The following is a 21,282-nucleotide window of genomic DNA, read 5'->3' as shown; positions in this document are numbered from 1 at the left end:
AGCCGTTGGTCCAGATTGCATCAGCCATAAAATGTTAAAATCTTGCAAAGAAACTATCTCAAAACCTTTGTGTATACTATTCAACAAATCTGCTGGAAACTAGCACATGTTCTTCCAATTTTTAAGAAAGATGACCCTTCCATCACTTCAAACTATAGACCAGTTTCTTTGCTGAGTTGTATAAGCAAAATTTTTGAAAGAATAATTTTTAAGCATGTTTACAATTTCTTGTATTCACATAATATATTTTATATATACTAGGCAGGTTTTTCACCAGGTCACTCCACAGTATATCAACTCTTAGAAACATACCATTCTATAGTAAAAAGTGTTGATGAAGGTAAATTCTGTTGTATGGTGTTTTGTGATTTATCAAAGGCATTTGATAGAGTCTGGCATAAAGGCTTAATTTACAAATTAAAAATGTATGGAATTAATGGTGATATGCTAGATTGGTTTGATGGTTATTTAAGCGAAAGAACCCAACAAGTCATGTATAGAAATCATTTTTCCTCTGTAGGACAAGTAAAAGCTGGAGTTCCTCAGGGCTCAGTACTTGGTCTCCTATTATTTTTATTGTATGTAAATGATGTGGCTGAAAATATGATATCTGTTTGTAGACTATTTGCTGATGATAATTCTTTACAACAATGTTCAGATAATATTAATCATATTGAACAAAATCTTAACAATGATCTTAGAATACTAGATGAATGGTCAAAGAAATGGTTATTGAAATTCAATCCACAGAAAACCAAAGCAGTATCTTTTTAATTTGAAAAATGTACAGCATTTTCCTAAATTATTTTTTGAAATTGCCAATTGGAATATGTTACAGAACACAAACATCTTGGGATACTTCTGTCGTCTAACTTAGGATGGTCTTATCATATTGATACCATTATAAAGAAAACATACAAAAAACTGGGGCTTCTTAAAAAATTAAAATTTACTGTGTCAAGAGATATTCTATCCCAGATGTATATATCTTTTATTAGACCACAAATTGAATATGCTGTTGAAGTTTGGTCTGGATGCACAAAAACAGACATTGAGAATCTTGAAAAAGTACAATTATATGCTGCAAGAATAGTTACTGGGCTTACAATTAGTGCTTCAAGAAATTCATTATATTTGGAAACAGGCTGGGAACCACTGGAATATAGAAGAAATAGGGCAAAACTAATAACAATGTATAAAATGCACAATAATTTAGTCCCTATTTACTTGCAAAACTTAGTACCTGATACAAGAGGCAATATTTCAGGATACACTACCCGGAATTCTTTAAATTATTCTTTGCCAAAATACAGATTAGAACTCTACAATAAATAATTTATTCCCGATACTGTTAGAAAGTGGAATTCCCTTAGTCTAAAAACAAGGTAGGCAACTTCTATCAAAATTTTCAAAAACTATTTGCAAAATAGTAATGTAAAATCTCAGAAATATTTTTCTTATGGAAAAAGGTTTTTGAACATAATTCATACAAGATTAAGACACAATTGTATTTTAAAGTCTGATTTATATCGCTGTAACCTAATAACCAGTACTAATTGCTCTTGTGAACTACTAGAAAATACATATCATGTTTTTTGTTTGTAAATATTATATAAATTCCTTAATGAATAAGCTATTGTCATTAAATTATTTACATATTATAGATGTACATTTAATGCTATGGGGCGATGATTCTCTAACTTTTGAACAAAATGCTGAACTTTTCAAGACTATTCAATCTTTCTTAAATGAATGTGGTCGTTTTTCAAATTAAGTTTACTTTTTATCTCTTACTATCTCAAATCTCAAATTATATTGGTACATTTAAAGAATTTATTTATTTGTTCCTTTCTATTGCTACGATATATACAATGTATGTAGTAGACCATATCATGACATGTACATATGTTTTACTTTAGCAATTTTACATAATGCTATATTAGAAGAGGACTATCTAAATTACTGAACTTGTGTCCGATCATTTTGACTTTGTCAATGAAATATGTTCAATTCATATCCTTCATTACAATGTCCTGTCACGTGGTGACAGTCACGTGATGACTTACAAAAGGGACTGCATTCCTCCGTGCAATCATCTCCATAAAAGCCCTTTTTGTACACTATTTCAATTAAATGAATACTTCAAACAAAATTAATTAGATTACCGGAATAAATTGATACGTTAATTTCATTTCCTGTTGAACAGACAGAAATGCTAATTACCAGTTTTATTTCTATGCTTTTAACGTCAATACGTTTGAGAGGGACGGGGGGGGGGTAGAAAAACATGTTACCCTCATTGCATAAGGCTCCTTGATATCCTTCCACACACGTCCCTGCGCATGAACCATCCACGTGGTGACAAGAAGAATCCTGACAAAACCCACAGGTATAGCTGCAGTTTGTACCGTATTTATTTTCTGTGCAAGCTATTTGATAGTATGAAGAGAGCAGTTAAAATAAAAGAAAAAAAAAGATTCCTTTAAAAAGCAATTAAACTTTAAGTAAAGTATACATCTAGCACATTTTTGACACTCATATAACCAGGAAACTAATTTACGGCAGATAAATAGAAAAGGCAAACATATTATTCTTGACAAAAAGGTTTGGTCCCCTAAATCTTTGTACCTGATTCACACTGAGGTCCCTCCCAGCCTGGTTGACATCCCCCCTCACATTCCCCTGTCCCTCTGTTACACTGAAAAGGTACACCACAGTGTTCATTGCAATTTTGTTCACAGTTGATTCCAAATGTGCCTCCAGGACAACCTGGCATGAGAGTTTATTCCAGTAAACACATTTTTACTTTTTTCTTTCTCACACTTTTCAATCCTAATATGATTATTGAAATGTTGAATATTTGAATATTTTCTTAGATAAATAACAATTTAAATTACTTGTTTTACAGAGTTTTCCTTTGAATCCCGCGGCACAGCCTTCCGGACAAGAACCATTGATGTAATGACATTTTTTATAATTAAGGCAGGCTCCACAACTCTGTCCACAATCCTGTCCATATTTACTTCCATCACACTCTATGAAATGCATCGAGTATACATGTACATGTAATTCAATTATATACGGATGCTTGGCATGTGGAAATTCCTCCTTATTAAAACCTACAAATAAGGTGAGTATAATCTAGTTCAAACATATATATAGAGTACCTTTAGTACATTGAAGTCCAATCCAGCCCGGTTGACATCCTTTCTCACATTCTCCGGTCGTTCCGTTGCATACATTAGATATCCCAAATTTTTACTACAGAATCTCTCACAGTTTGTTCCGAATCGTCCAAGTGAACACTCTGAAAAACATACACTATACAGAAATTATCTTGCACAATTTATTCTAATTGATAGCTTATTTAAAAAATGAAGATAAATGATATTTTATGTTTTTTTTCAGGAAGTGCACATTTATTTACGTGAATGATTATTGACATAATTACCTGTTCTACAAAGAGTTCCTTCATAACCAATATCACACCCTTCTGTACAGGACCCACTGCCATAGTTACATTGTTCATATCCTAGACAAGCGCCACAATTTTCTCCACAATCTTGTCCATATTTACCACCGCTGCATTCTATAAAACCCAATCAATATACTTGAGTGTGTGAATCTTAGCATATAAAGATAACGAGCAGTATTCAAGTCAAAAGTTCATATAAACAATACAAAATAGCAGCAGAGCAAATACGGACCTCTGAAACATCAGAGGTGGGATCAGGTGCCTGGAGGAGTGAGCATCTCCTGCTGACTGCTCACAACTGCGTGTGCTCCTTGTCATGATCGGGAAATAACGGGAAAATTCGTCGTCAATTCAGTGTATAAATAATGGACTGACAATAAGTATGAAAAACGTCAGTCAGCATTTGACTCAACGATAAATTGTATTTGCTGCTAAGGTCATTGTTTTGACCATAGACTTTACGAAATAATGACTTTAAACGAGACTGATGAAATTTGTGTTCAATCAACTTGTTTATCAAAAAAAAAAAACCTCGTTTTTGAAATTGTTCATGCGTAGAGTATGCTCTTGCGTAATCGAATCAACTCCATATGCAGGGGATGAAGGTATATTGTTGCATGAGTAAGGGAAGCTAACGATAGAAAAGTTAAAGCCATCACGTTTATCATATAGCTGTGGAAAATTTCTTTTATCTAACTAAAATAAACTTTACATGTACATGCAAAAAGAAGATGAGCCTATAGGTCTTGTTTGATCTTTTAAATGGCAATAAATGATGTAATCAAGTAGCTAATATAAAGAGAACATAAAATTGAAAGATTGATTGATTGATTGTATATTGTTTAACGTCCCTCTCGAGAATTTTTCATTCAAAAGACGTCACCGTATGCCGGTGAAGGGCTTCAAATTTTGATCACTCAGGGCCATTGAGCAGTGAGGGATCTTTATCGTGCCAACGCCTGCCGCTGACACGTGGCCTCGGTTTTTAAGGTCTCATCCGAAGGACCCGCAACTTTCACTTCAAATGCCGAGCGCATGGCGAAGGAACAGTTGCTACCAACTTTAACGACTAGATCAGTCGCGGCCGAGATACGAACTCACGACCTCCCGATCACGGAGCGAGCGCTCTACCGACTGAGCTACCGTGAACGGTAAATAAAATTGAAAGAAGAACAAGCTAAATATAGTTCTTGTTGTTAGGGAAAGGATGTACTATTTTTCAGAATTGTGGAGAAAATAACAAATGTAAATATTTTTCTTTTTACAAAACCTTGATTTGCATTATCGTTGTTGTTTTTTGAATAACCTTCTTGCAAAAACACACACAAAATTTTCTTTGTTAAATATTTTTTTTTCTATTTTGAGAAATTAAATAAAATCACTTGCTGAGAAGATACCACCTTTTTTTGACATAAACAATTCAATCATTTTAACATTGGGTGTTAAAATACCTCATCAAACCAAACATTTCTATTTTCTCTTACCATTATAACATTGATATCCCTGGTATCCTGGTTTACACCATGTACAAACACCTGTCTCTATTTCACAATAACGACAGTCTTTCGGACAGGGTTGAGAACAATTCGGTCCATAAAAGCCAGATTTACATCCTTAGAAAAAAAAAACAAACAAGATTGTGTTAAAATTACTGTAGAAAAAAAAATTCTTACATAATTTTTTGTGTACATTGCCAAGTTTCATATCAACCATTCTTTTATTTTCCATCAACATATTATAATTTCGTCCATTTTCTTAAATGTAATCAGTGTTGTCTGGAGACAGCTTACATGGTTGAGTCAACGTTCTCGATCACAGAGGTTTGCTTACCGAAGTGTTTTTCATGGAATTATTTATTGATATTTTCCAACAAATTTACAATTTAACGTGAGTAATACTTTATGAAGATAACTTCATAGTTTATGATGAGGATTAAATGAAAGATTTACAAGAAAAAGAAGACTTTTAGGGTTATTGTTTTTATACATTTAAAAACATCCTTATTGTTAAAAAAGGCTTATTTTAATGAAGATATTATTGCGTAGTGTAATAAGGTCGTATAATGACCTATGGTCTGTGAAAATAAAGGTATGACTATATTTGCTCTCTGCATACTTATATGACAGAGAGATATCACCAAACTGAATGTAAATATGGTTTGATATAAAAGAAAAACAAATTGAAGTTTTAATCAGATATGTGCAACAGACCGAAAACTTCCACCTCGCAGAGTTCACTATGGGCGTCAGTGGAATATCCAACCGAATAAGTGACATTAGAAAGTCTCTCATTATAGTAAATGACGTATTGTCCATGTACTGGGCATGTAATATTGACAACGGCAGGTATCATAGATTTATTATAATCTGCATCATGGAAACATAATTGACCATTTAGTCTATCTGTTGTGTTCGATACGTAGACATAAAACCCAAGAAATCTTTCTGTGTAGTCATTGGATGCATCTGGAATGCAAGCATTTAGGTTTGAATGGAATTCTCCATAGATTTTTTTTATTCATAATTATTTTTTACACATATTTTCATTTATTGAAAACTAAATAAGAGGAAAATATGCATGTGCATCATAGTGCAAAATCGTGATTTAAATTCATTTTTTCAAACTCTTAAAAAGTATTTACGTAAACAAATAATTTGTATTGCAACAAATTGCAAGAACATACTAGTAAGTACAAATAGATAAATAACAATTAAGTTTTTTGTCTATTTATTTTCAGCGCACATTTCCAATAGTTTCTTGCCGTGAGTCAACTATCATTTATTTTCCAAGTAGAAAATGGACTTACTCCATACAACATTATCTGTCCTGTAATAAATCCTTATGTAATGAATGCTGTGGATTGCTGTCAGGTTTACCCACCAGGTGGCGGTTCTATAATAGTCTTTTGACACAACACACTGCCGTCCCCACGCACTGAGGTCAGATTTAAGTCCATCAACCGCATTACTGGAGTCGAATAGATCACTAAAAAAAAGGTGTCTTTTTATTGATTAAGATAGACGAGCATGTTTTACGTCCGACCTTCGTGTTACTGACTGTAAGTTTGGTTAAAGAAGAGAAGTCAGTCTTTAAAAGAGTCACTAGATCAAAAATAAAAATGCTTGATAAAAATCTAGGCAAACATACATACAAAATCAATACATTACTTCCGATTTAAGTGGAAGCTGCATGCAAATTGACATTAACTTGGGTCGAAAATATTTGGTGTTATAAATAATCCTTTTAAATAAATTAAACGTCGCTTAGAATTCAGTCCAAAATCTATGAAAATAAGGAGTTATTTACTGCTTCCACATTTGCCACAACCATTCCCCACAATAGATTAAAGTTTCGGCTTTTTGATATCATTAGCAGCTGCTTATTCGATTGAAAAGGATCTAGAAAATTTACTTAAATTGTCATTGGTCATTTGCAAAATTATTTGTTCAATACATTCTGATTTTACATACAAGAACTCTGAAATGACGTCAAAATAATACTTGAGTTTCTGATTGACAATATTAATGTAGTTTTTGAAGATAAGGTTTTCCAACAATCTATTGGATTTCTCATTGGTACCAATTGCCTCCCGTTACTAGCAGACATATTTATGTAAGTATATATGAAATAGAAATTGTTCAAAATCTTATGTATGAAAAGCAGAAACTAATTTTTTACTATTACAATCACATGATTTGACAAAATTCAAAGAGAAAATAAATCATATGTTTCAAAATTCCCTGGGATTCTAATACCACGCAGCTGGCATTATCTGCTGCCGTGATAAACTAAACATAAATGTATTCACATTTATTAATTCACCATAAGGCACATTTGGTTTTTTTTTTTTTTTTTTTTTTTTTTTTGGTATTATCTGCTGCCGTGATAAACTATATATACATGTATCCACACTTTTAAGTCCACTATACGGCACACTATTTTTATTTTTTTTTTTGCTATGTTATTTTTCATGTAACTGGAGACATTATATTTAAAATATGTTCAAAATGAATAAATTAATAGATCATCAAATGAAAATGTAATGCCAGATTCAAACTATGTATGTGAGGAAAAAATATTCATGTCTTTGTAAAATTCATTCATTCTGATGTATTATTATAATCTAAAACTAATTTTATTATCACAAAACTCTACATATTGATCTTGTTTATAGACTGTAAAACACAAAAAGACCCGTATTTGAGGGTGACCTGGCCCTAAATACTAGTTACAGTGAGATTGATATAGACTTCTTTCTTTTTATTCCACACAATCTCCACTGCAACAAGGGTCATATTTCTATTGGTGTAAAATGCATACTCTGTTATTATATATAAAGATGGTGCTAATTTGATTTGAGGTATTTATTTATATGTATGAAAATGAAGCGTCAATAATCATATATTAGTATAATGGTGTTAAACGTATACTTTGTTATCATATATAAAAATGGTACTAATTTGCTTTGAGATATTTATGCTTATGTATGAAAATGAAGCGTCAATAATTATATATTAGCATAATGTGAAAAAATTCTGTTCAAATTTTGGAGATATATAATATAATACTATATCGATCCAGGAAGCTCCTGGCACCCCTGGTGAGGTATTATCAGAGGGCTTCTGCGGAAGTTTTACCTCACTGTTATATTGTATGTTATTGAATAAATAATTGAAAAAAAAGAAACTACTTGCTGTTGCCTTCAACTCGACATTGTCAATTCAAAATGTTAATACATGTATAAAGTTTTATGTCGATACGATACATCCGATGAATTTACTTTCCTATCGTCAGTTTCCCTTATATATTATACTCATACTTCCCTTTCTAAGGAAGAAATTCTTCAAAAACATATATATATATGTCAGTTTTAAATATTTTTAATATTCCACAGAGCCAAAATGAATTTGAACTGCCCTATATTTATTGGGTTCCGAAACTTCACAAAAATCCTGAAAAACAAAGATACATTGCGGGTTCCAGTAAATGTTCAACCAATCCTCTTTCGTTACACCTCACTAAGATATTGACAGTAGTGAAGGATAAACTTCAAGAGTACTGTACAACAGTTTATTCAAGAAATGGTGTGAATCAGATGTGGATACAATTTGAAATCACAAGAAATTGCCAAAATCAACAGCTTAAAAACCTACGGCTTTACAACTTTATACACAACCATTCCCCACGATAAATTAAAGTCCAGGCTTTTTGATATCATTGACAGCTGCTTCTTCAATAAATATGGAACTCGTTAATTAACTTAACTGGTCATTGATTATTTGCAAAATTATTTTGTTTAAACACATTCTGATTGCACACAAAAGTACTCTGAAGTTGACATCAAAGAGATGCTTGAATTTTTAGGTTGACAATATCTATATGGTTTTTGGAGACCAGGTACTCCAACAATCTCCTGGAATCCCATGGGTACCAATTGCGTTATGTTGTTAGCAAACCTATCTTTATATTCATATCAAGCAGAATCTGTGCGAAATCTTAGGCGTGAAAAGAAGAAAACATTTGTTGTGGCCTCAACTCGACATTTAGATATATCGATGACGTATTGTCAATTAACAATAGTCATTTCCATTCCCACGTCGATACGATATATCCTGGTGAGCTTGAGATAAAAGATACCACAGAGTCTGATACATCTGTTCCATACCTGGATATTTAACTTGAAATAGACCTTCACGGTAATCTAACAACCAAGCTCTATGATAAACGTGTTGACTCTAACTTTTCTATCGTCAACTTCCCTTACTTTTGCGCAATATACCTTCACCACCTGCATACGGTGTGTATATATCTCAGTTGATTCAATACGCAAGAGCATGCCTACGTATGAACAATTTCTAAAACGAGGTAAATTATTGACAAGCAAGTTGATAAAACAAGAATGTCAATAGTCTCATTTTAAGTTCATCATTTCGGAAATTCTACGGTCGATACAATGACCTTGTCAGCAAATACAATTCATCATTAAGACAAATGCTATTTGACGTTTTTCATACTTATTATTAGTCCAATATTTATACACTAAATAAATTGACGACGAATTTTTCCGCTATTTCCCGATCCTGACAAGGAGCACACGGCGGGTGTGACCGGTCAACAGGGAAGGCTCACTCCTCCATGGCACCTGAACCCACCTCTGATGTTTCGGAGGTCCGTGTTTGCTTTACTCCTATTTCGTATTGTTTTATAAACGCTGATATTGAATACTTTTCGTTATCTCCATATCATTTCCTTACCTATGCACCAAATATCACGACGTGCATCACTTTCATACGGAGTTTATGTATCTCATTTGATTCGATACGCAAGGGTATGCTCTACGTATGATCAATTTCTAAAACGAGGTAAATTATTGTCTACCAAGTTGATGAAATAAGAATTTCATCTGTCTCAATTAAAGCCATCAAATTGTACGTTCTATGGTCGGTGCAGTGGCCTTGTTGGCCAATACGATTTGTCATGGAGTCAAATGCTGACTGACCTAATTCATTCTGATTGTTAGACCATTGTTTATACACTGAGTTGACCACAAGTTTTTCTGTTGTTTGTGACAAGGAACACACTGTCTGTGTGAACTATTGGCAGGGGGTGCTCACTCCTTGATGGCATCTGACCCTTCTCTGATGTTTTGGAGGTCTGTGTTTGCTCTGCTACTATTTTATATTGTTTTATGGACTTTTGAGATTGAATACTGTTCGTTTTCTCAACATGTTTCATTACAAAGTTTTAACTGTGCTAGTACCTGAACTTGAATAGAACTTGAACTGTACGTTCAGGATTAACCTCTAACAAACTAATTGCCATACTCTATTCAATGCGAAGACTGATTATCAAAACGTGTATCCATTTTCAACCAAATATCTTGTCTTGCCTTTGTAATATCAAATTGTTTCATAATCGTTTCAAGATCAGTCGGTGCAGATAATTGATACATTCAAAACCAGTAGCGCTTACCATAACCAAGTGTACATCCTGTAACATAAAATAAAAGATGTGTTGCGATATTTATCGCCGCCATATCCAGAAAAATAACAGATATCAGGAAATTAACTCTACTGGTTGTGATCTATTTTCTTTTTTATCAACATTAGTCTGGTAGAATATATCATGTTTCTTTAAATCAACAAGGAAAGTTTATCTTAAGCTTTAATACTTTTTTACAAAACATTTGACAAATAAATTTGAAATAACCACTATCACGTCTGAATTAAACGGATAACATCCGAGTCTCACTGTCAAATTTTTTGCAATCATAGATTTCTTTTATAAATATATATTTCTAAATGAATTTCGCAATAGATATCATTTATGAGAGTAAAAACGATTATGCTGACGAATGACTTATATTGCAAGTTGTTTTCATATTTGTGTAATGTTCAACATGTATGGGGTAGTTTCAAGATTTTGCAAATCTTTTGGAGCCTCTCGACCTCACCTTCTGCCACTTACAATGATTTTTTTCCTCATGTAATGCATAAAATATTTTGGAATTTTGTTAATTTTGATGCATTATACCACTTATTGTGTTTGCAATTGGTTATAGTCAAAAAAAAGTTAATATACATATTTGGAAGTGTAGTATCTTACATTTTGCTGATGCAAGTAAATTTTACCTGGTCTCAACCAGTGTTTACTTGTCAAACTTTAGTTTTTGTATATACTAGCTGGAAATCTTTCAAGCCTCAATAAACGACAATTTCAACACATACATTAAATATGCAAAGTGAGCAAAGTATGTTAGCAATTTTCTAAGGTGGCTCAAATACAGAAAGAACAAGCTTGCCATTTATAATTAATATTATGCATATTTATCTTTGCTTCATCTACTGTTCATCGGATGTATCAGGTTTGCGAATACATAGTATATAATTTTAGACAATTTGTTCAACTTTAATTATAAAGGTATAAAACATGCCTTATGAGGAATTAAGAGCGGTTTTCCTTTTATTTTCGATGACGGTGATGAGTCACCACGAATCAATTTAATCTTGTTTAATTTGCAAATTAAAAAGAAGAAGGGTGTTTCTTTTAATTTTATATTTGCTTAAGCAACTTCCTCGTCGTTGATTGTGAACTTTTTAAGTGCATTACTTATGGTTAATATGTAATAAATTTAACAAATGCCTAATCGATTTGAGTATTTTTGTGTATTTTTTTTAATTTGCTATCAAACACATCACATTTATTCCTCATTGAAGCATAAAGCCTCAAAACTAATGCCCAATCTTCTAAGGATTCTAAATAGTAATAAGTCGAACGAAACGATGTCCCAAAAATATTTAGAAGTATACGGAAATGTTTTCATCTCAGTTACTTTAATCCTTGAGGGGCTTGGGTATTTGAATTATTGGGTCATTAATACGACAAAATACAAAAATATGAAATCCCTAGAGCTCTCCTTGGTGAAAAATTTTTGCTATACCAGATATATTTTGTAAACATTCGACATTTCTTAAAGTCAAGACAACTTGCTGGTGTTGCTGAGATACACCAACTTCTGTCTCATCCAGTCAAGTTAAGCTTTTACTTGTATCGTGAATAAAAATGTTGCGTTGACAAGTACATGTACTGCATCTGAATAATTGCAGGCACAATAAACATTTTAGGTGTTTATGTATTTATAGGTGTTGCGGTCAATTTCCAATGAAACTAAGCGGAATCTTTTATTGAAAATATACTTAAAAATCATCACTGCTTTTGACTCAGTTTTTGAAATTGGTAAATATGTATGCTTTCCCTATAATAATTAGAAAGAGTCAAATAAAACAAGTTCTACAACAGACAAATAGAAATTCAAGATTCAAACTAAATTTTCAATTTGGCTAGTGAAGAAACAGTACTGTATAGCAGGTTAAAATCGCGGTCGGAAAAGATCGCGATTTGTTAAATTTTCAGCAAATCGCAGTAGTTTGAATTCGCGGAAAAGGAAAAACCATAAATTTCTTGAACACTCACTCAGTACTTGCAAGCATTATTCTGTACGTGTATATTGTGTGAACTGCTATTTCTCGTCTCTGTAGTATAAAATTAAAGTCTGTAATGTATATCGCGCGTACATGCATGTATCAGACAGAAAAGTAATGTCTTTATATTGTGTCGATTTTGATCCCGATTGCATAATAACGAAACACCGGACTGATCCCGATTTGAAGTCAAAATAATGTTACGCATTTAATTTTTTTCTTCTTTCCGGGTCCAAATCAGAAAAAATTAAACCGTAGTAAAATTGTTCAACTTTAAATCATATAATTAAAATTAATTAATTGTCTTTATCCTGTTTATTAAGTAAATGCCTTGATTCAAGGTAATGACTGAGTGATACGCACGGGTGAAATTAAACAAGCATGTTTTATTTTAAAAGATGTTTCCCCCCCTCAAAATTTTATAGTTCAAAGTACAAAAACTGCATTCATTTTCATTTAATATACTTTAAATTTTCCAATTATTACAAAAATGTATACGTTACCATATTATTTAAGATGCGAAACATAAATAAATAGAAGTGTATGTCAACATAAAAAAATTGCACATTTTTTGCAAACAGTAATATGAAAAATATGTAAAAACTGGTTAAAATACATAATTCTGATGCTGAATGTTCCTAAATATTTTGTACTTAAAAGATACTTTTGAATTGTGAATATCAGGGGAACTATTTTACAATAAAGCAAATGCCTGAATGAAGAGACCCTAGAAGGAGTTATTGCCCTTGTCAACATTTTTTAAAGATTAAATAATTGATTAAATATAGAAAAAATGCATTTTTTAAATTCTTTAACTTAACAATATTTATCATTGCACCTATTGTAAAGCATTCTTCCAAGAGATATTGTTCTATTAGGTATGAATGTAAACTAATTACAGTTTTTGCAAAAACCTATGACATCATAGGAGGGTGGAATTACCTTAAATAATTACATCGCACGTCTACTAGATGGCAAAAGTAATCGTTAGCCATAGAAATGAATTAAACAATTACATGTAATAAGCTTTAAAAACAGCAACAACTAAGTGTTTTTAATTGATCCAGACACTCGAATAATTATAACGACAGTCTACATCTTATCACAGAAAATATTAAAATTTCGATGTATCCTTATAAAACTTTTTAAGAATTATTCACTGAATGTTGAATTCGCGGAATTTTATTTTCCGCGAATATAACGAAAATGAACTCCGCGAGTTAATTTCCTGCTGTACAGTAATTATTAGAAAATAATCCCGAATTCTTCTTTGGAAATGCCAAAGTGGCCCGACAAAGGTCCTCCAAATATTCAATGTAGATGTATAAACAGTTATCGGAAGAGAAACAGTGTAGTACTTATCAACGCAACAATTTTAGTCATGATGCAAGAAAAATCATCACGTTATGCCCAGATAGCTTTCACATAAAAATTTCTACTTAACCAGTAAATTATCTGGCTAAAATTTCCAGGAAAGTTTTTGATCATTTTCAATCAAAACATTTATAAAAATCAACAACATACAGACTTAAGGTAGAATTCCTCTCTGAGTAGATGAAATATTCAATGTATATATTTGCATATAATTTTATTTAGATATTTAGGTGAAAGAGATTTAAAAGACTATATTTTTCTTTCGTCATCACAATTGTACAACTTTAAATAGACAAAATTAATTTCGTTATAATTTTTACACAATTAAAGACTAGAAGAATTTTTCAATTGTTAGCTAATTTAATTAATAATAAGGAACTAAAGTTTTAAAAGATATCAAATAAATGTGAATTTCCAAACAAACTACAATTATTTTAGCTTTTAAAAGCTTCAACTCTAAGTACAGATATGTGTCAAAAATCTGTAGAAAGTATTTTTACTCTCTTACTAAACGGTAAAAACTTTGTTTTTGTTTCACTTTGTATCTCTATATGACTGCTCTAGCATATATGAAAATAAGAAAAAATTAAATAAAAAGTGCATATAAAAATAACTTAAATACCCTAAAAATATAAGAAAAGTAGAGAAAATTCGGATCAGTCAAAATGCATTTTTGTTAAACTATTTATATTGATTTGGTAATATTATCATCTGATAGACCCTATATGGTCAAATCTTTTTATGCAAAATGAAAAATATTTAATCTTTTGAAATTGAAAACCCTATCTCATGATTGGATGCAATTATTTTTGTTCTTAATGACCGGGGAAAAGGTCATACCCTTGACCTGACCTTGACTCTTATAAAAATGGTCAAAACTAATCTAACTAATACAATCACATCTATGGATAGACTAAAATTACATTAATTTTTAAATACAAGAAATGCAGTTTTGAGTGAGAAAAATACTACATTAAGACTTTTCAACTTAGATACAACTATTCCCCACAATAAATAATTTCCAGGCTTTCTGACATTATTGACAGCTGCTTTTCAATAAAAAATGGAACTCGCAAATTTACTTTCCTTTTCATCTGCCATTTGCAAAATTACTTTGTTAAAAAAATTCTGATTGAACACGATACACACAAGTGCTTTGAAGTCGATGCTAGTATGAAAAAGATGCTCGAGTTTCTGAATGACATCTCTACGTGGTTTTTTGACATAAAGATATTTATATCGACGACGTATAGTCGACTAACAACTGTTATGTATTATTTATCAGTTGATTCGATACTCAAGAAGACTAGAAAAATATTCTTCTGAAATATGATATCACTGATGACAGTTACAAATTAGTTTTGAAATATATATCATCATTATCTTGGATTTTTAGTTCGGAAATTTGATATTGAAACCAATATGATGGAAAGTGAGAAAGGAAAACATGAATATTTTTATATCTATTTATTAATTATATTTTCAATAATAGTTTCCAATCTATTTATCAAATGACTAATTTTTTTTTTTTTGGTTTTTCTCCAGAAGTATTATTTGTCAACTTAACCTTATCAAGATTTTTTGAATTCTATTTTGATTAACCCCTGTATGCATTTTAAAGTATTCCATTTCTTAAAGATAAAAGGATCAATAATTCAAATTAAAATTTTTATCTTAACCATTCCTTAATTGATAGAATTATATCTGTCGTTTTGCTTATTGAAATTTTGATATAAAATAGTACATAATCAAGGTAAGACCAAATCACTTATCCTGAACTCCAAATGATAAAAGCGTTTGACGTTATTTAGATACGGCAAAATGCATGGAGCAGATTTTTATAAGATGACCAACTGTGCTCAGTTGAATTATCATCATGGTAATAAAAATAGCAGATCGTGCATATTTCAAGTGGTAACATGGCTATATATGCGCGGTACGATTTCTCTTTTATCACTTTTATTCCATTTCAGGAGCGACCATGAATCAGTTACCCATTGTCCTCGTGGTTTTTCTTTTGATTTCTCCTCTCTCTCCTATCAGAGGTAAGGTGCATTGATTATAAATTTCTCTACTGTCTTTGTCAAATGCAAAAGGATTTACATTTTAAAAGAAACAGGTTACTGTATTTTATTTAAGTTTCTTTGATGTCTTAAATAGAAATAGCATAGTAATGGATAATACTCCCCAATTTTAATTTATAAAGATTTATGTTTATTAATGTAAGTTTAAGATTATCATTGAACATTTAAGCAATGAATTTAATATAAGAAGGATCATGAGGACATGAACTGTGACGATTCACGGCGGCATATTTCATAATGAGCATGTCATTAAGGTACTCCGATCCCCAGGTTCTGAAAATTAAGCATTGACTTATTGAAAATGCTCACAAAAATGTCTGAATTTTTTAAAGTAACGTTTTTTACCCATAATAATTCTTCAAACTTCATTTTTCAAGTTAATCATATTATATAGAGAAAATTAGTAAATCTCATATTATATACATATGTCATAAATATATTTCTTGGAATTGTGAATAAAACACCTGCCATACATTATTTAATTCAAATTTGATCAATTAACATATTTTAAAAATAAAAAATCATAGGTATCCAGGCATTTGAAGAAATTCGACAATTTTTATACCTATAATATACCTTAATTTCTTTTATTTACTTCGATCATTTTACAATACAAAGTGTAGAAAGATTCTCCTGTCATTGCTAAGCTCCATAAATCCCTTCTAACTTCATACCATGTTAATAAACATTGATATCTATGGATAGATTGAAATTAACATCAATTTTTTGATACATGTATATGCAATTTTAAAATTCTTTTCCGGGGTAAAATTAGACCTTTCTGAGAACTACAAAGAACCTTGAAGCACATTTAGAGGTATATAATGAAAATTGTTGCATGAAAAGATTAAATGTTTAAGATTCATTTTGAGATTTTTTTAATCAAATTTTAAATTAAAGAGCTGTCCTTCCTAGCTGAGGATAGGAGTCCCTTAAAAATATCCCAATGTGAAGCGTATAGCTTATCATATAATTCCTGAGTTTTAAAATTAATTCATTTCTTATTTTGACATTATTTTGCGGATGAATTGCCACAAAGTACGTCATTCAAAATGTCATTAATAAAGCAAAAGAATAAATCTGTACCATAGTTTTGACGCCAGGAAGAGTAATATGATGTACTATTGAAGACATCTATGCTTTTCCATGATAGTTCATGTAAAAGTGATCAGTCTCATACTTTACAAATTAAAGAATCTAAAGGAAGAATTATTTCGAAATTTATATGGTTTGTTTTCAATAATTACATTTCCAAATATTTTCATCTTCGCTAGCTAAGGGTATTCTCTCCGCACCGCTCCCCATAAATCCTTTATGGGGAGCGGTGCGGACCGAAAACCCTTGGTGAGCGAAAATGATTTTTTTTTAAATATACCGACGTGTACCGTTCTAGTTGATGTCCTCGTGCAACTTGAAAAAATTATTTCACTTCTTAAGTACACCTACCTTGAAAATAGAGCTAAAATATATTACATATAACGACAGATGAAGATTGTACACAGTTGAATTCGTGAATTTTTATTGTACGCTGAAAAGTGCCAAGTGGTTTTAAATTAATAAGTTTTAAAATGGTCCCTGTATCGTATTTTTCTTCATTTCTCATTTTAGGGGACGACTCTCCATGCTGGTCTAAGTATGGGAGATGTCAATATACATCCCAACCTTGTTATAGATATATAGCAGGGTATTGTGCTGGACCAACCAACAGACAATGTTGCGTTTCTGGTAAACTATACCAATATATTTAAAAGAATATTTGAGGGGAAATCGAACACAAATATAGAAAAAAACAAAAAAATGATTAAACCTGATATACACAATTTCAGTAAAATTTAGTTTAAAGTGCCATGGGAGAAGAGCAAATAATCATCATGCACTCAGATAAAAATGATAGAATATTTACATTTATATATTTACTCATCAGAATATTTTTAAAATCCTTACACAATACTTTATCTATGTAAATACTTTGTTTATTAATTACAGGAGCGGATGTTCAATGTTGGAGGACAGGTGGCATTTGCAAAGATAATTCGAACTACTGCAGTGGCAGATATCTGAGAGGTCTATGTGGCGGGGGTTTGTCTCGCCAATGTTGTGTTTAACTAAACCTGCTTGTCACTTCCTAATTTTGAAAATGAATAATGGCTCGAATGATGTGAGTCATATTTTTATGAGAAATAAAATATTTTGCCATGTTTTGAAGGAAATGACCATATTTCTGATCGGGAATACATGTCTTCATTGCAAATCAATGTAAATGAAACGCCTCGTGATGTTGAAATCATTTGCAAATTAAAAAAATCTCTTGAGTCTGAACTTCTCAAATGATTGCGCCCATGACAAAAGGGTCCTTATGGCAACTTTGCTAAAACAGAGAAATAACGTCATAAAGATGTGACGTTGCAGAGTGACGGTGAACTTCGACACAAATTTTTTTAACCACGTGTTTTGACGTTTGACGCATCCAGATTTTTTAACGCTGTTTCCAACAAGTGGAATTTATTTTCATTTATAAATCAATTTAATCAATATCTGAATCTCCTAATCCACTGATTTTAATAGATAAATAAATAAAAACATTTAGAACTGGTTTCTTAACAAACATTATTAAATACGTCTCTATAATACCAATTATAAATAGTTTTCCTACATGCGTAAATGTATAGAAGCTGTAGACAAGGTGTTTTCTGATAAGATAATGAACGTTTATTCTCTAGATAAATTTTATTTACATATTTATACCATTTTTAGAATACATCTTAGACAAGGCCGTATATCGTAAAAAAATATTGCAAAGGAAAGTTGTATTCCTACTTCTTTGAGATCCGCTCCACCACTCTCAAATATACATCGCGATCGCGTCGATCACATGTAAACATTTATTCATTGGTGCATACTGCTTAACCTGTTGTTAAATTGTTTGTACAAATGTTGAAACTAAACATACATCTTCCATGCAAGTTTTTTTTTACAAATCTAGCAAGAACAGTATAGTCAAGATTTGTTTTTTCTATAAATAAAAATAGGAGAGATAACTCTGATGTCAACAATCGATGTAACAGGGGTACCAGACAGGGACATTCATTTTAATTGCGTACTTTTTCACATTTCAGCTGCATGTTCGCATAAATTTGCTTCCGGATTATAAAAGAGATATTTTATGACCAAAGTAAAACACTTTTAATCGTCAGCATAATTATGAATTTTTAAATAAAAAGATATTGCTGTACGTTGGGAATAAGCTAGGTTATAGTAGGAAAAGGAAAAACAAAGAAAAAAAAAGGAAAACTGCAAAATTGAACAGACTTTAATTTTTTTTTCAAATCTCTTATCTATAGCTTTTTCTTTTTTTGCATGAAATAATTTCATAACGAATTTCATTTTTTTTTTTAAAATAATAAACATGTAAAGCGTCTACTTTATAATCATGATTAAATAAATTAAACTTTAAAAATGTTGTTTTGTCTTATATTCTTGTTGCACAAAGACACTTCAATTTAGAGAAATTAAAACAAGCAAAAATATTCGAATGAAAAAAAAAATGTTCTTAATGTTCTTACTTAAATAGAGCTGGTCAAATTAATCTGATGTGAGAGAGAGAGAGAGAGAGAGAGAGAGGGGATGCAGGGTAGATAAAAATATTTATATTGAATCTATTCATCTAATATTGAGAAATGTGAAACTATTGAAAAAGACGAGTTTTCAAAACAAATGAAATAAATGAAAAAAAAATTCATTTTTGTTCTCTAAACTATATATACAAGTATAGCTATTTATTTTCAAGATCTCCAAATTTAATATACATGTAACTCTTTGGTACTTACGTGTTGTTGTTTTTTTTTTTTTCATACGGAGTTCAAATGTTTTAAGCATTATCTGCAAATTAATTCCCTAAGCCATGACGAACTTTGTCTTTCATATAAAAGCTCGATCAGCATTAAATGTCTCTTAATTAACAGATCAATTATCATGCTAAAAACTCAATCATCACTGAGCTTATAATCTCATTGCAGTTATCAGTGTGGAATAATATATTGTTTAACCTGCCATCAAATTATGGATAAATATTATTAAATATGCTCAAATATGATTTTATTTGTTTTGGTTGATAAAAAAATCCTTATAAGTTCAGGGTCGGGTTTTATATATACATGTAAATGCTAACAGAAAATAAAATTCAATGTTGAAAATACATGACATAAAATCGCAACAATATGCTTGCATTTTGTTTTATTTTGGCAGCAGTGCAGGTGATGGGGGTGGGGGTGTCCTTATATATATCCGTAACATGTAGGCTTTACAAGGCTTAGCATATCCAAGCTTCTGGCACCGGGCACGTAGCATCGTTTTTGAAAGGGGGGGGGGCAGCCAGAGAAATTTTTTTTTACTTCTCTGAAAAAGTTGACAAGCAAAAAAAAAGGTTTTATGTTACAAAAAGTCGAAAATCCTATTTCGTGGGGAGGGGGGTTGGGGGTTGGTAGAGGCCAACTTTTTTTTTTTATGTCAACTACTTTCAGTACCAATTTTTATACTACGTTTTCCGTACATCACTAATAGTGGGGGGCCAACCAGACTTTCAATTATCAATTCCTATGCATGTGGTATAAGTAAGGTTGGGGAAAAAGTGAAGGGCCAGACCCCCTTGCCACCCCCCCCCCCTCCTGTTGCCACGTCCCTGGGCACGGGACCAGAATGGAATTCATACTCTTTAAAACTCACTTTATAGAATAAAATTAGAAAACAACATTAGAATGAAGGGGATTTTTTTAAATTAAGTCATAAATAATATGATGATTTTCTAAGATGTTTACATCCCTACAAAAATCTGACATTTCAAAGCTCAGCCAGTTCACAGGCAATTGTCAAGAAATATATTTTACAAAACAGTCATATTCAACTGACTGTATATTTAGGCATAAACAATTACATGTTATTAATCTTTAACACACCCCTACCCCAACAAAAGCTATACATATAAACCGCGTAAATGGCATCTTTAATTTAATTCTATGGTTGTGCTTCTAAAACCATCCATTTTATAAAATAAAACCAGATTTTTTAATTCTAGGGTATCATTATATACATGATTAACAATACTTAATTCATAGCAATTCAGTTCCAGGCTCATAGCGTTTATGATCGCTATGATGATGATTTTGAAAATGGCAATGCTCAGAATTAAAGGTAGAAATATAAAATGAAGAATAATAGGCAGCATTATTTCAAACCTAAATAAAAAAGTGAATCTGCAAGTTGTAGGGTTAATGGTACTGGGTGCACCTAAAACTTTTGAAGTAAAATAAAATATTTTTATTATTTATTTTAACTCGTGTTCACAAGAATTGTAAGTTTCTGCCATTTAGAT

General features: G+C 31.4%; 2 protein-coding genes across 2 annotated transcripts in view; one reads left to right on the top strand and one right to left on the bottom strand.

Moving 5' to 3' along the window:
- The window catches only part of LOC134264733 (uncharacterized), a 36,428-nt gene extending 18,322 nt beyond the window's left edge, over window positions 1–18,106 (top strand). The window contains exon 3 of the mRNA XM_062746993.1: window positions 17,901–18,106. Coding sequence (XP_062602977.1) covers window positions 17,901–18,019 — 119 coding nt within the window. The 3' untranslated portion in view covers window positions 18,020–18,106. The remainder of the gene's footprint in view (window positions 1–17,900) is intronic.
- LOC134264716 (multiple epidermal growth factor-like domains protein 11) lies at window positions 1,993–10,297 on the bottom strand. Its single transcript, XM_062746980.1, has 10 exons — window positions 10,236–10,297; window positions 6,282–6,460; window positions 5,686–5,940; window positions 4,960–5,088; window positions 3,452–3,589; window positions 3,168–3,307; window positions 2,898–3,035; window positions 2,629–2,698; window positions 2,295–2,429; window positions 1,993–2,120 (listed from the first exon to the last, which is right to left on the bottom strand). The coding sequence occupies exons 1-10, from the start codon at window positions 10,295–10,297 to the stop codon at window positions 1,993–1,995; spliced, it is 1,374 nt and encodes a 457-aa protein (XP_062602964.1).
- Window positions 18,107–21,282: the final 3,176 nt, after the last annotated feature.

This window comes from Saccostrea cucullata, unplaced genomic scaffold, assembly GCF_032062105.1.
Source record: "Saccostrea cucullata isolate Sc308-1 unplaced genomic scaffold, CSIRO_AGI_Scuc_v1 ctg3161, whole genome shotgun sequence".
Lineage (NCBI taxonomy): Eukaryota > Metazoa > Mollusca > Bivalvia > Ostreida > Ostreidae > Saccostrea > Saccostrea cuccullata.
The sequence above is the reverse complement of the archived record's forward strand: the minus strand, read 5'-3'. Positions and strand labels throughout refer to the sequence as shown.

Bases quoted from the DNA above. Each gene is read 5' to 3' on its own strand.
- LOC134264716 (XM_062746980.1), bottom strand. From the start codon at position 10,297: ATGGCAATTAGTTTGTTAGAGGTTAATCCTGAACGTACAGTTCAAGTT. The intron at 6,461-10,235 runs GTACTAGCACAG...CCTTTTTTTTAG, and splicing joins CAAGTTCTATTCAAGTTCAG to TGATCTATTCGACTCCAGTA. The intron at 5,089-5,685 runs GTCTGTTGCACA...TTTTTTTCTAAG, and splicing joins CTGCGAGGTGGAAGTTTTCG to GATGTAAATCTGGCTTTTAT.